General features: G+C 40.4%; 1 protein-coding gene across 1 annotated transcript in view; it reads left to right on the top strand.

The window, feature by feature from the left end:
* Positions 1-13,926, top strand: part of CUL3 (cullin 3) — a 55,292-nt gene extending 41,366 nt beyond the window's left edge. Inside the window, exons 10-16 of the mRNA XM_084267081.1 lie at positions 728-835; positions 3,940-4,064; positions 4,376-4,472; positions 5,507-5,641; positions 10,222-10,408; positions 12,111-12,256; positions 12,959-13,926. Of these exons, the coding sequence (XP_084123207.1) occupies positions 728-835; positions 3,940-4,064; positions 4,376-4,472; positions 5,507-5,641; positions 10,222-10,408; positions 12,111-12,256; positions 12,959-13,090 (930 nt within the window). The 3' untranslated portion in view covers positions 13,091-13,926. The remainder of the gene's footprint in view (positions 1-727; positions 836-3,939; positions 4,065-4,375; positions 4,473-5,506; positions 5,642-10,221; positions 10,409-12,110; positions 12,257-12,958) is intronic.
* Positions 13,927-15,528: the final 1,602 nt, after the last annotated feature.

Raw genomic sequence — 15,528 nt, 5'->3', positions numbered from 1 at the left:
AACAGCAAGCTAGAAAAAAAATGTTTGCCCCCAAAAAGTTGAAGACTTTCCAAATAAAATTAGATTTGGAGGCAAGACTGTGTTTAATCCTATATTTTTCTATTATTCACAATAGATTTTTTTATGTGTTTTTAGTTGCCTTCATCTTTGGACTGATGATAATGCTGAGTTCCTCTTTTTGATTAAGTAGTTTTATATCATTTTATAAATCTGTCCTCATAGTGGTGTCTGGAAACCTGTTTTCCTCAGTTGGTTCAATTGACTGATTAAATAGTTCAGGAGATGGAGGAGAAAATAAAGCCCAGAAGTGAATAGTCCTTGAAGCAAGCTCTAGTGCAGCTCCTTTCTAAGCGACATGACAAATGGCTGGGAAGCTTCTCAACCTGACCGATTTGATCCTAAAATCAACCTTCACTGAGCCTCATTTTTTACCTTAATATTCTGTCAGTGAGCAAAGCCTGTTTGCATCACGTTTCTCCAAATTGCCAGTATTAATTCCAAATTATCACTACTCATTCCTTCCCAATTATCTCTCCTCCTATTCTGAGCTGGTGGTTTGAAGGCCCGGCGTATGTTTGCAGGGTGCATTGGGGTGCACTGCAAATGGGAATCCCAGTAACCAAATGTACAGGAATATGTGTTTGGGGGGGTTTAGAAACTAGTCTAAGCCTTGCAGATCATGTATCTGAGGGTGTGTTCTCACTACAAGTGGTTTTGTGTGTTTCAGACGGAATGTGGATGTCAGTTCACATCTAAACTGGAAGGAATGTTCAGGGACATGAGCATCTCAAACACGACGATGGATGAGTTCAGGCAACATCTTCAGGCAACTGGGGTAAGAGTGTGGGGTCTGTGTTGCTTCTCTAGTACCAACCCCAGACCTTTGTCAGGGCTTGTGGGTTTTAATCATTGCTACGTGCCTGTGGAATGGGGGATTTTCTTCCCATCTTTGACTTGTATTGCTTTGACTGAGTTTCTCATCTCTGCTGGTATTTCGCGGAATACAGAAGCCAGTTCGAAGCCCGATCCGCAGCTCGAGCAGTGCCAGTTCCGCTCTGTAAAACCCCGGCTGGGCGTCTGCGGGGGAAGCCCCCCGCCCCGGCTGGAGGGGCCGCGGGTCACCGGCTCTTCCCGCCGGCGGCCGGCAGGGGGCGGGCAGCGGCCGCCTTCCCCGCCCTGGTACCCGGCGGCGGCCCCCCACCCCCCGCCCTGGTACCCGGCGGCCCCCCCTGCCCTGGTGCCCGGCCCGGCCCTGCCCTGCCCGCTGTGCCCAGGCTCCGGCAGGTTGCTCTCCCATGAGTTTCAGAAACGCCCCGTGCCCGGCAGAGTCTTTTCTCTCTTACCTGTTAATGTCATCAGAGTTGGGACCTGTCTCTTATGCTAATGGCAAGAAAAATACTGCATGCTGCTGGTGTGTGACACATACCATCTCATGGGCAGCACTCCTGATGCAGCTAATGCTTTCATTAAAAGTAGCACTACCATTTAATTCAACTTGCCAAATATAGACTTAAATGTACAATGAAGAAGTGTTATACCTTGTTGTAAAAGGGGTCCTCTTAAGCCTTGTTGCTTAATGGAGAGATTGCTTCTATTCTGAGGTATCAGTATACTTGACTGAAACACCTTCCTGCACCCCCCCACACGGATACTTAGTAGTGCTTAATAATATATAGTGAACGGCCACATAGCTCCTTGTGTGCAGGTAAGTCTGTATAGGAAGCATGTTTGAATGAGTCTGTCAGGAATCTGTTCAGGGATTAACTCAGTCTGATGTCCTGGTTAAGAAAAAACTGGTAGAACATTCCCAGTTTTTAGGTAGTTTGCAGGACGTGTACATGAGGGGTCTTTCTGCTAAAGATTCATGTACCATATGTGACAGTTCTACATTAAGTGAGTTAATAAATAATGTGTCTTTCCTTTTTAGCTATGTACAGCTTATGGATTAATCTAAAATGTTAACATATTTTGGTAGGCCTTATTTGAAACTTCATCTTTTTTTTGGCAAGGACCAGCAGTTCACCTGATGGTTGCCTTTCAGTCAGCCTAATCACGGCCTTTTAATGAAATTTCTGGAGTACTTATTTATGATGGAAATGTATATATTTCTATTGGCATCAGTAATATTTGAGAAGAAATACAAACGGGATGATTTGGGGGTTTTATGTGATTGTTAACTTGCTGGAGATACTGCATTTTATATGAAATAGTCCTTTCTACTCCTTTTTAAACAACCTGTGCGTCTTGAAATACACATTGTGCCTCCTAGAGGAGTCTGGCATCTGCTCTTCTCTAAATAATTCTACCTGCAAAGCCCCTGCTGGATCCTATATCCTGAGGAAAAGGTAGTGCCAAGGACTGTGTTACATGGTGATTGGTTAGCTATCACTAAGTGGAAGGCTCAGCACTGGAGACAGTCCAAGCTAGTAGATTATGAATAATTTCTACAACTGCGATCCTGAAACTTCATTTTGTTGGAGTTTTGTAAAGATAGATCACTTCAAGGCACGTCTGATTTGCTTCATACCATTTTTATGCTGAAAAGACATCTTAAACAGCACTTCCAGAACTCTTTCAAGTCATGCTCTGCACAATGTATGATGTGAGACATTCAGAATGAATGCCCTGGGCTGGTCTGGCTAAGGCCACAAAAAATGTGCAGGGAAAAAATTGCCATCTTGACTGTTTGAGTTCCAGATACACTTCATGTGTCTTTCACTCTGCATTGGTGGCCTTTCCTTGTGCTTTGGCTAGAGGGAGAAAATTGTTGAAGGGTTGGGGTTTTTTAGGTGTTTCGCAGATTATCTGTCCTTCTGTGTCTAAATGGCTGTTTGAATTGTTCTTGTGAGCCTTAAGACATTAGTGATAGGAAATTAGAAGCATGGCAGTAATGTTGGCTACAGAACAGGCATGTTATGGGTCTTTCCATACTTCTGCAAATTGTTTCTCTTAAGCCATAGTGAGATTCAGTCAAAAGGATTTTGCTATGAGTGGCCTGTCTCTGGTCTGTCCAGATTTTTCAGAAGTTTCCTGGGTACAAGCTTGTTGATGCACATAGGCATTCAACACACATGATACAAAAACTCTTCTGTAGTGCAGGGAAAGGCTACTCTGCTTTTTAACAGTAGAAGTTTGAGTTGATGGGCAGCATTTGACCTTCTGAAATACAGTGTGTTCTATTTCTGAGTAGCAGATTTCTAGCAAGTTGGATATAGCATGCTTTGGATTTTCTTCTCCATAATTTGTGTTCTCTGAAGGTATTAGTTATGCCTCCTAGAGTTGAAAGTAGTCAGTTTTAATAATGCTCAGCTTAGCTGAGAGATACCTAGTGAGGATTATGCCTCACTGGTGTTTATCACCTACTAACAGAACCACTTCATAGGTGGGCACTTGGGTTGTAGTGCTGGGTATTGGTGGTAATGGCTGTCTTTAGGGAAAATAGTAGGTTGTGTGTGTAAAAGTGACTGTTTACACTGCAGTCCAGAGGTAAAGTACAGGAAAAGCTCCCAGTGGTTTCATATGAGATGTTCAGTATTTACTCTCTGCTTCCAGAGAGTAAATTTATAAGCATTTATCTTGAAACAGATACGCTTACCAACTGACTTCACTGTATGTCATCAAAACCTGTTTAGAAATAGTTGTTTGATGTATTATGAGTTCTGTTTGTGATCACAAACACTTCACTGCTGGCTAAGAATTTATTTTGTTAAATTCTGTTCACTCTTAGATGCCAGAGGGCAATAATGTGGAGGACTTCTCCAGCATCTAATCTGATAGCGATGACATGATTTGTCTGGCTTTGTAAAAATAACGTTTATAGATAGATGTCTGGTTTTTTGTTAGTCTGTTAAAGTTCTGTACGTTTTACATTGATACAGAAAAATGCTGAAATGTGAACCTGCATTAAAATAGTGGATGTTTTCTTCCAATTGTCCTTAGGTCTCATTAGGTGGTGTTGATCTTACAGTGCGGGTCCTCACAACAGGTTACTGGCCTACTCAGTCAGCCACACCAAAGTGCAACATCCCTCCAGCTCCCAGACATGCTTTTGAAATATTTAGAAGGTATGTATTAAAACAGATTTTTAGGTAGAGGTTTCAAGGGGAAACTTCCTTATGCTACAGCTATGTTTTACCATTAGAGTTAAAGGCATGCTGGCCTACTGCTGCTCTTGTGAAAATCAGAGAATGTAGCAGTCAGGTTGTGTTTGGAAGCTTCTAAAAAGAAATTAAATGAGAATTCTAATGAGTATTTTGAAAAAGAAGTTTCTTCATGTATTTTAGCTGTGAAATGTCTGTGTAACTGTTAAAAGCAGTTTCCTCTTAATAGACAGTTCACATTTTGTATCTAAGTTTTTGATTCGGTTATATTACAGATTTTATTTAGCCAAACACAGTGGGAGACAGCTGACACTCCAGCATCATATGGGTTCTGCAGATCTCAATGCCACTTTCTATGGGCCTGTTAAAAAGGTAAAGTATCGAGGTCATGAAAGTATGTATCTTGTTGTAAAAGTAACAAAATGCAGCACATCTGTAACAACTTGAGAATGTTGTAAAATAGAAGCTTACTCAATGATAATGTAAGAGTAAGATGCCTTCCCTTGGCATTGTAATCTAATTCTTCCTTTGCAGTAGTTTTGTTTTGACTTCGATTTTCTCCACTAAATCGAATTGGAATGCACTCTTACCTTGTAGAAATTTTGATCTTGTAGGGTCAATCCAAGTGGTTTGAGTGTTTCTGGGTTTGTTTTGTTTTGGGGTTTTTTTGGTACTGTAATAGTCAGAAGTTAAATAGTTGTTTCTCTTCAGAGTAAATTTTGTTAACATGAAAAAGTGTTGGTAAGCCAAGTTTAGCCTGCATTTCATATACAGAGTGCTAGCAACAGACTTTTTTCCCAACAGGAGAATCTTGGTAGACTTTATAGAAGTACAATACTTAATGTTTACGTATACAAGCAAGTAACTTGCTAGTGAGTTAGAGCAGTTCAAAAATGCTGCACTGGAGGTAGTAATGGCATGATGCTTGGGAACACAAAAGGCAATGCAAAATGAAAACCAGTATTTGTTTTGTAACTCAAAGTATTAATAGTGGGTATTTGTGAGGAAGTTCAAATTACATTATTGTAGGATAAATATTTTAATAATTTTAAAGATAAGAGGAAGAAGACTGGAGTGTGGGTAAGTAGTGGAACAGGGGCTAGAGATGTGGTGGCGTGTCCATGCTTGGAGATGCTCAGTATGTGACTGGACAGAGCCCTGAGCATCCTGCTGATAGTTTTTAGTCACGACTGATCTGTGGGACCTACAGAGATGCCTCCAACCTCAATCACCCTGTCCTCCCAAAACGGCTCCTGTACGGGCATTCTGCTTATGCCACCAGACACATGCTGTTCGCACACTTGGGGAGACTGATCTTCCAGATAATGTCATCATGTAACTTTAATCTTAGAGGCAAAATGTTGTACAGAGATTAATCTAATAGTAGTTTTGTAATTTTAAAATAGGAAGATGGCTCAGAGGTTGGCGTAGGAGGTGCCCAAGTAACTGGCTCAAATACACGGAAGCACATATTGCAAGTCTCCACTTTCCAGATGACGATATTAATGCTCTTTAACAACAGAGAAAAATATACATTTGAGGTAAGCATTGCTGGTTTTTCCAGCCCTTTTTAAATAAGTGGTTTTGGCACTTTCTTGTCCTCTTGAATAACCTTTGAGAATGAAGTGACTCAAGTTATTTCAGCGTGGATCAAGCCAATGAACAGAGGGAGCAGATCATTAGCGATGTACCTGGGAAGCAATCCTAGGGGAGATTTTGGGAACAGACGTTCTCAGAAATGCTGAAGCTAGTTGTGAATGTGGTTATTCCCAGGCCAAAGAGCTATTGAAGAGCTGAAGTTTAAATGCAGCAGGTGGCTCCATTTGCTCATTTTATCTTTGAGAAACTAGATTTAGAGGCCAAAGGGTGGAGAAGCATTTGTATCTTGGCTTTTTAAACACTGAAGTGCTTAAATTGGCAGGCTGGAGTGAGCTGTAGGATGAATCAAAGAACATTCATCCCCTCCTCTGAGCTGGTGAGATAGAAAGGACAATCAAGAAGGTCCTGATAGATTCTTAACAGTTGAGACTAGAGGGGCGATGCTGGGAAAGGTTGAAGTGGTGAGCTGATAGATGATGATGAAGAAACCTTTGGGAGTGGAGGAGGATCCTGTGCTACAAGGTTTGAGCAAATTGTTATTGTCAATTAATAGTTTCATCATAGACGTTAATCTTCTGTTTGAGAGAGCATTGGCAGCTGTGAAAAACCTTATGGGTGCAGTTAAAATACAGTGGATTTCCAGGTTTCTTATCTGCTTTTTAGTTTGGATTGGCTTTTCAGCTTATTTGGCATACTTCTGACCTGTTGATAGAGAATGCTTCTTTGAAATGGCTCAGTTGAGATTAAGTTGGGCAGGGTTTGATAAGAGGCTCTTAATAAACTACTCATAGGTTAAAAAAAGATTAGAGCACAGAGTCCTGTGTGTTGTGAAATCTGTTGCAGGAATATTCCAGCTTTGAGTACTTTCTTTCCAGAATACTGGCGGGGTTGGGGGAGAGGGGGATTTAGCAGCTAATTTTTTTCTTGAAGTTGGTGTTGAAATTGGGCTAGTGGCTACTGTATTCGACTATTGTAAGCTTTCTGAGTAGTGGAACATCACCCATATGTAAATAAATACTACTTGGTAGAGCAGTGAAAAATACAATTTTTAATACATGCTCTAAATTATAGTTTTAGTTTATTAAGACCGGATGATAGAGAAATATGTCTCTGCTGTTAGGTTGTGTATGTTTTGTTTCCAGTTTGGGAATTCTTAAACTTGTACTTAGTGTCCTGCAGTAACTAAAGCACTGAGAAGGCATATTTGTTTTGTTTGGTTTCTTTGGTGAAGTGTGTGGGAGTTGTCTTTAGCTCCAGCCAGGAAAGCTTATGAGAACTTCAAAGCAGAATGAATTTTATCTTTGTTCATTGATTATTGAATGCCATGGTGAATTGCTGAGCGCTGGGGAACTGTTACTTCTCAGTCATAACAAATCAGTGCTTTTATTGCTACATAGCACGAGGCTTGACTTGTGGTGTGTGCCGGTGGAAGCATAAGACAGTCTGATGTACATGTGCTTCTGCAGATTCACAGCTGAGCAGATTCATTTGAAGGTGCCTTCGCAGCTGAACAGACTTTGCTGCTTTGCTTTTGGCGAAGGGGACAAGATCTTCACAGTGATCACAGTAGCCCATAAGCCATGTGATTGAAAGGGAAGTGGGATAATGATGATGCACAAACTGTGCATAAGTTAGTACAGAAACTTGAAGGATTATTGCATCACAATTCCATCACAAAAATTCATGGATTTACTGTATTCCTGTATGGCAACATTTTATTTCTCGATGTAAAAGAACTGGTGGCCATAGGGGTCTAAGTTAATGCTGCATGAATCTAAGAGAAAGTATCTTCATGCACCCCTTCAGTGAATGCTGAGTTTTTTCAAAGAAATCAATTCCTTCTCAAGTCTCATCTAGTGCTCAGACTTTTCTGTTTAAATTATGGTATTAGCCATCTTAGTTTTTTAAAAGGTGAAATTCACTCTTAATATTGACATCAATATAAGGGGAAAACTTTTGGGTTTTTTCTTTAGATTTAACAAACAAGAAATACAGATGTGACTGTAGAAGTGAGGTTGTTGAATAATTCACCAGAAGTGAGAGATTAGAACCTAATCAGGCTTACCTGTTTTCTCTTTTGCTGAGGTCTGCTTTGGAAGATACAGAAGTTGAAGTCTGTAAATAAAAATAAAAGCTGTTTTTTTTTGTCATGTCAACAAAATGTTTTTCCTTCTAGTAAACATTTTTCTTGCCTAGAACTGGACAGAGGCAGCTCTGTGCCTACAAACATCTCTCTTGTAGCCTCCACATAGAGCTCACTTGGTAATATTTTTTTGGAACTGAGATTGCGTCATCAGTACTACTCTAGTGTGGCCTTTAAGGCATTTTTGGAGACGAGGGGAAAAAGTATGCATTATTCACTCTTGCATCAACTGGCTATATAAAAGTACACTGAGAAGAATGAAATGTTACAGACTGAAGGCAGAAAGCTCAGGAACATCTGTTCTCCCCGCGTACATTCATAGCTGGGCTTTTTTATCCCACTTGGAAGGTTGTGCCGCCTTCTGAGGCAGCATATTGCAGCGCAGTTCTTTCTGTGGCTCTTTTATTTTAAGGCTGAGCTTGAATTCTGGAATCCAAGTGGTTCACATACGTAAGCGACCACATCGGAATGCTACGGAGTGAAGCAAAATCAACACAGAAATACGTAGCGGTTAGGGAAAGACTGTTCAGCATCAACAGAGCTCAAAACTCTTCGCTTTGCTTTCATCCAAAGCACAGTACATATTGCCTTGTAGAAGTGATTTCGTTTTGAAAGGATTTCATTTTAGGTCTTAATCAAAAATCAAAGTTTGGGAGCCTGCATGTCACAGGCGTGACATCATTAGCTGAATTTGGTTTGTAGCCTCAAGGCTTTACATTTACCCAAGTCCTAAAACCCTAAGTGTCACCTTCCTTTGCTGTCAAAAATTCTGATTTTTCTAATTTTAGGCTTTTTTTTATTAACCTCATTCAAATGAACTTGAACATGTGAAATTGTGTTTTTGACTCATAATTTCACTTAAAGTCAACATTGCACATGTAATGTTTGGTCTGTAATTGAAAAGTAAGGCATATTCTGTCTCAGCCTTGGCATCACAGAGACCTGGTATTGAGATGTACATGAACTGCACTACAACTAATGAGATAGTTTGGATCTGCTGGCCTCTACTCAGGCTATTTTTATTACATGTTCTAAGTGTTGGGTGGCCACAGAAGTGGCATTTGTTTCTGGATTGATTTTTTTTTTTTTTTAATTTGAGTACACTCAAGAAATAACATCATCTAAGAGAACTTAATTGTGCTCTGAAGTTTGATATTTCTGGTCACTTCTTAAAGAACTTCTAAGAAGTTCATTGCAGTTCTTCACAGAGCTTAGCATTTTGGTCCCTGGGAGTTGTTACTGCTCTCTTAGCCAGACAGTCATCAGTTAGACTTGTGTGCCATGAGCACTAGGAATTTATGGAGACAGTGGAAGAGCTTGATCCTGTTTTTGTAACTGAAGGTAGGGAAGCTGGGAAGGTGACAGCTCTTGTGGACAGTTACATGTCTGTGAGGTTTATCTTTCCTGTTTGGCACTTTAATCTTTTGCTGCTAGAGGTCCCTCAAGAGTCTGAATGGGAATGTGAAATCAGAGGTGTCTGCAGTTTCCTCAAACCAGAAAAAGGAAGAAAATAGAGATAAGGCTAAAATTTCTAGTGAATGGGAGCTCAGTAAACAAGTTAGGTTTGAGGATGTAGTTGGCCCACTCCTAGATAGAGTGTGTAAGACGACATTCTGCATCCAGTGTAATTCACTTACTGGTTGCATTTGGTTAGTGGTGGTTTATCTAACAGGTCTCAGCTGAACTCTGAAGAATACTGAAAGAGGTGCAACAAGCTGTGTGCATGCTTTTATAAACATGGGTCTTCAAAAGTCCTTGCATTTGCACTATGATGGTGTGGGGGGTTTGTATTTCACCTGGAGAAGTCCTAGACTAGAGCATCTGGGCTGTACATGAATGGTTATTCAGTTATTGTTTAAAGTTATTCAGAAAGGAGGTGTAATTAATGCAGCATATTTCTGTCTTATGGTGAAACTAGACCGTGTTTGTTGCATCTCTAAAGATCTCATTTTCAGCAGTGTTGCTGAATGCAAGAGCATTTATGCTGTTTTTGTCAGGATTGCTCAGGACCATCATGGATGTTTTCCATCACTGAGTTACTTGGAAGGTTTGATTTCATTCTGTTCAGCAAATGTTGGAGACAATGAAAGAATCCTTTCAGCCTTCTCAAAATTTGCAGTGAAATGAAGCAGCTGGTTATTCATTCTTCTGTTTTCAGCTCATGGTGACTATTTACTCGACAATTCACTGCCTGTGTGTTGACCCAGTTGGACCCTTTGCTATGGTACATATTGGGACTTTGCTGTTGAATGAACTCTAGTCTTGCAAGCCTCACAGCTGTCATCGTGGTATTGTTTTGTGTGCTTGGAGGTGGACATTTTAAGCAATTGGTGCTTTTGTCTGCCATAGTCATAAACTAATGAAGATCCTTTTCTTTAGGAAATTCAACAAGAAACTGATATCCCTGAAAGAGAACTGGTGAGAGCCCTACAGTCCCTCGCGTGTGGCAAACCAACACAACGTGTTCTCACAAAAGAGCCTAAATCAAAAGAAATAGAAAATGGTCATATATTCACAGTGAATGATCAGTTCACATCAAAACTACACAGAGTCAAGATTCAGACGGGTAAGGGAGCTTTGTGGTCTTGTTATCTTGCAGTCCCAAAAGTGCCTTCAAATGTCAGATTTTCTTTTTGCAGGACTGATGTCCATACAAGTAAAAAGAAGAGAGTAATGTTGTTTTTGTTGATGATTGCTTGCATCAAAATGAAAATATAAATAGGGTGGAAAGGATAAATGTCATAGTTAAGCCTTTTACAGAAAATGTTTAATTATCTCTTAAAAGGAAGTGTTGAAAGAGAAACAAAATTCAATTTAAATAGTAAAATTAAAAATACGCTACTGATTGATTCACAAATTTAAAAATTGCCTCAAGTTGCTGTACAGCTGTGGACTTGAGTGATGGTTTTAGCCTGTGCTGCAACAGCTGTCCCCAGCTGCCAGGTAGTTCTAACTGTGCTGGGCGATGACTTGGGCTTAACAAATAAGAGAAGCTGATGGGTACGATACCACTCACAGAAGGGCTGGTTCATGTTTCCCGTAAGTAACGTTGATGCCTCTTGTCTAGAAAGCTCTCTGGGATGAGTTTTTGGATTGTAGGATTGCCGTGGATACATTTGAGTGTTGTGGAAGATTAGTTCTTAGTACGTCTGAACCATTTTCTGAGTTGGCAGACCTGAGAATATACAGTACCTGGTGTCACTGGCAGGGCTGTGGGTGCAACGGTGCAAAGTCTGTGCTGTTTGTTGCACATAATGTGCCTTGCTGGGCTTCTGTGCAGCATGCTGTGCCCAGGGATGTAAGCCTGCAGGAGCCAGTAGTACCTGTGTACAGTACTCTGTGTGTGTCCTCCTGCAGAAGCCGTGGCTGGGCTGTCTGTGTGTGCATGCAGAGTGCTGTGGTGACAACACATTCTCCACCTCTAGAGAATTTTTCTGGTGAGCCAGAGTGCAGCAGCTGAATGAGGCTGTTGGGAACCTTCTGGTCAGGGCCTGAGGCACTTCCCTGGCACGGTATTTCAAGTAAATTCTGTGACAACTGTTGAAGCTTTAGTAGAATTGCAATCCACAAGGATCTGCTAATGGGGAATATGACTTGGGGCTCAAGATGGTTTCAGAGGAAATTAATACTTGGGGGTTTATATTTGTCTTGCACAGAAGGCATCTAATGCCTGTCTCTTTAAAACCAATAAATACACAGAGCTTTTGAGTGAAGAAGGGCAGAGGGGAAGGTGGTGATACAACGGTGTGGGAGGATGGCTTGATTATGATGCTTGGGTGAAAGGGGAAGAAAAGCCAGACATAGGGCAGAAGTAAAGCATAAATAGGAGAACAGAATACAAAGAATACAAATGAGTTGGGGAGGATAAAGTTAGATTATTTCTCCTGATGAACTTTTAAAGTATTAACACCTTTGTGAAATTTTCAGTGCTTTTTCTATTTTAATTAATGGATTATTTGATATGTTGAAGAGGAAAATATTGAATGGAAGCATGGGGGTGGTGCCTGTAAGCAGGTTTTTGAGTACTGTTTGAATTTTAACATAGCAGTAATTAAATAACAGATTGTTACCTTGTCAGTTGCTATCAAAATATGTCAGAAAGTGTTAATATGTTCTTGTGGCTGTTTTTCATTAAAAAAATCAAGTGTGAGAATGTCAAAACTCAGGAAAATATAACTTGATGTCTAGATGAAATAAATAGTGAAGCTAACACTTACACAATGAAAATTTTAATTTTGCTAACATACTTTACATTCTCTTTCTTAAAGTTGCTGCCAAACAAGGAGAATCTGATCCAGAAAGGAAAGAAACAAGGCAGAAAGTAGATGATGACAGAAAACATGAGATAGAAGCTGCTATAGTTCGGATAATGAAATCTAGGAAGAAGATGCAACACAACGTGCTAGTAGCAGAGGTATACTTGCACACAGTTTTGTTATGGGTTTGGGAATTCTTTCTGCTTTTCCTGTGAATTCATGAAAGTTACACAGCTCTCACTAACGTGATTTGGAAAAGCTTTTGCGAGATACTGTATTTAATCCATCCTGTTTTTTCCCTCCCTGTGTATCTGAAGACTTCTAAATCCTTACCCCCTCAGTGCTGGGTGTACTCATGGGTGTATCTAAATTTCCTTCCTCCTTTTAGTGCTATTGTGATGTTATCAAATTCCTTGAAATAAGTTGGCAACAGAAACCACTGTACTTAACATTATATTCTGCTTTGATCTTGTTAATGACGGTTGGGTCCGGGTTTAAAGAGATTGGGGCTCTTGGAGAGGGAGGAAGAGTTCTGCTGCTCTTTAGTCCTAAGGTCTGACAGCTTCAGAAGTAGTACGTGTTTTCCACTCCAGAACTCCCTCAGGGATGTGAAATTGAGAGGATTATCAGGTTGCCTCTGCAGAGGCTCAGTACTTTGAATCATACCCAAAAAATGAGCAAGCAGCTTAAGTGAGGTGGGGGGTGGGGTGGAACTGTCAGAAGTTTGGAGGTGGCTTCTTAGCCAGCCCTGTCTAAATGGATTATTTTTTTTCCTGGTTATTTCGGTCAGTTAGGGTCCTGATTTGATTATCTTACTTGCCCTGTGATCTGATGTGATTGGTTTTGATCTTACGTTTTAGGTAACTCAGCAGCTGAAGGCCCGTTTCTTACCAAGTCCAGTTGTTATTAAAAAACGTATTGAAGGACTAATTGAGAGAGAATATTTGGCACGAACACCTGAGGATCGCAAAGTATACACCTACGTAGCATAAAATGCATTCAGAAAATTTGATTTATCCTTGGACTGTACTCTTCGCATGAACTGGGAAGTTCTTTTAAATCATTAATATTAAGACGACCATCTCTTCTATTAAATTACAATACATGTTCTAGACCGTTCAGATCAAGCCTTTTACTCCTTTTGAGAGTTTTCAACATCAATCGATTGAGCTTCAGGCTTCTCAACGTTATCCCTGTAGAGATCATCCTTACAATTCTTCGGGAAAATGTGAATGTGCCGCGTTTGTTTTCAATACTGTATGAAAACAGAAAAATAAAAACAAATTTAGAAAATACAGCTCATTAAAAAAAAAGAAAAATAAATAAAATTGTTGGAATTTCATTTCCCCAGATCTTCAGTGTTGATGTAAATGTGTTTCTGTAGTGTTGCTTAGCACTTCGCGCATTGTATAAGTTGGGTTTGAAAGAAACCACAACTGGTTAAGGCAAAATTCCCAGTTATATTGCTCTGCTTCAAATGTTTCTTTAAATAGCCATGTTTAATTTACATATTTGGTAATTTTTTGGAGACCCAAGAAGACAACTTGAGCATGTTTCACTCTTCCAGCTGCACTCACTGTTCCAACTTCTGGGGGCTCAGAGAAGACCATGAGAATTTTTGGCTTTCCCTTCTGTAATTTGAATTCTTCTAAATTAAACTCTATATTGATTAGGTTTGTTCTGGTTTCTTTATAGGAAAAAGGAAAAGATTTTAGTGTATAAACTGTATAATAATTTTTTGCTGTTGTACTCACTGCTGATGGTGGATTGTACAGGGCGATGTTTTTATTTCACTAAATGTAGACAAAATAAATTTAAAATAAATGGATTTAGTGTACACAAACAACTAATTCAAGTGTGTTAGAGTACAGGGCTGACAATCCTCCGGAACTAAATACTGTCCCCTGGGGAAACATACTGGGATTATATTTTAATAAACGTTGTAGATGGATACGTAGCCCCAGGTGTGTGTTGCAGGAGATCACAGTGAAGCCAGCGTGCACTACTGGTTTTTAAAAATGCATTTTAAACACGCAATAAAAACATTGGTACTGTGATGAAATATTTAGGTCTTAATCCTGGAACTTTTTTCTTGTCAGTGTGCTGCAAGAACAGATGAAATATTGCAGTTCAGTGGCATTGTTTTTCTCCTATTTAGAACTAGCTTGAAGTGTGCATTGTACTGTAGAGATTTTATTAAACAGTATTTCTGATCTTCCAGGGCAGATATTACATGGGATTTCTGCCATAGCTATTGGCCTGTTTTAATCAAAATAATGGGGTTTTTCTTGGTTCACATGGCTTTCATCCATAGGTACCGGAAAAGACCACCAGGATGGGCTTCCTGGTATGTAGAGCTGAGTCGTAGAGCATTAGGATGCTGCTGGAGCATTTCTTCATTAGCTGTATTAAACAAGTACGTGGGGGTGTAATGCAGCAATGTGGTCAGAGTACTTTTTGTAACGTGTCCCCAGGTTCAGTAGTACATTATTCCTTCTGAAGAGAGGGACTGGAGTTGGGTGGTATTTCAGCTTGGCTGTGATGAAGCTTTTTTTAGGAAGCTTTGCTTAAATTTGCTGCACACGGCCAACACACACAAGATGAACTTTTAAGTCTTAAGAGGGAAGATTTAAAAGCTGAGGGACTTTCCTGCCATTGTTCATCAAGAGTTTAGCTCCAAAAGAAGCCAGCTAGGTCATCAGCTGTTCTGATAATGCATTTGCTGACTGCTGTGAAGACACCAGTGTGTCTCTGCACACTGCGGGCACGATGTCAGAAGTGTGATTGCTGCTTAGCCACAGAGCGGTGCTAACTACAGATGGGATAGGAGTCTGGGGTTTGGACTGTGTCTGAAGTCATCAGAAACACCTTCCTCAAACTGTAACTCAGCCATGTGTCAGTGTGAAGGTTTTATGCAGATCTTCTTCAGTTGCATGACTAGTGGTAATTGCATGTTAATGCTTTCCCATGTGCTTTTTGGGAAGAAATGGGTTCTCCCTTCCCCCCCCGCCCCTATTTCCCTGTGAAGCTTACAGGGATATCCATGTTGCTATCCTGGATAGGAGGACATTGTCCTTGGTGTTGCAACTGTACTTTTGCTGTGCCTCACCCAAAACTTCCTACCTCAGGTGGCTTTTGGAAGTGCTCAGCCTGAATGTTACATGAATGACTGTAACTGCATGTATAAGCTGTATGGGCAAGAGTGTTTGCTGAAGGAATCCCCGGTGCCAATGGCTGCCTTCAGTAACAGAGAGTAATGTTTAACAGGCTTTTGAAGACAGTTATTCCAGAAGGGACTCTTGCTGAGGTCACCTTTTGGAAATGCGCCCTTCACCATGGAACAAGGAGCTCACCATACCAAGGATTTCAAGGTGCAGAACAAGACATCACTGGGACTGTGCTCAAGGGGGGTTTGATGCCTGTGCCTTTG

This window comes from Gallinula chloropus, assembly GCF_964237585.1.
Source record: "Gallinula chloropus genome assembly, chromosome: 8".
Taxonomy (NCBI): domain Eukaryota; kingdom Metazoa; phylum Chordata; class Aves; order Gruiformes; family Rallidae; genus Gallinula; species Gallinula chloropus.
This window is presented reverse-complemented; position numbering and strand designations above follow the sequence as displayed.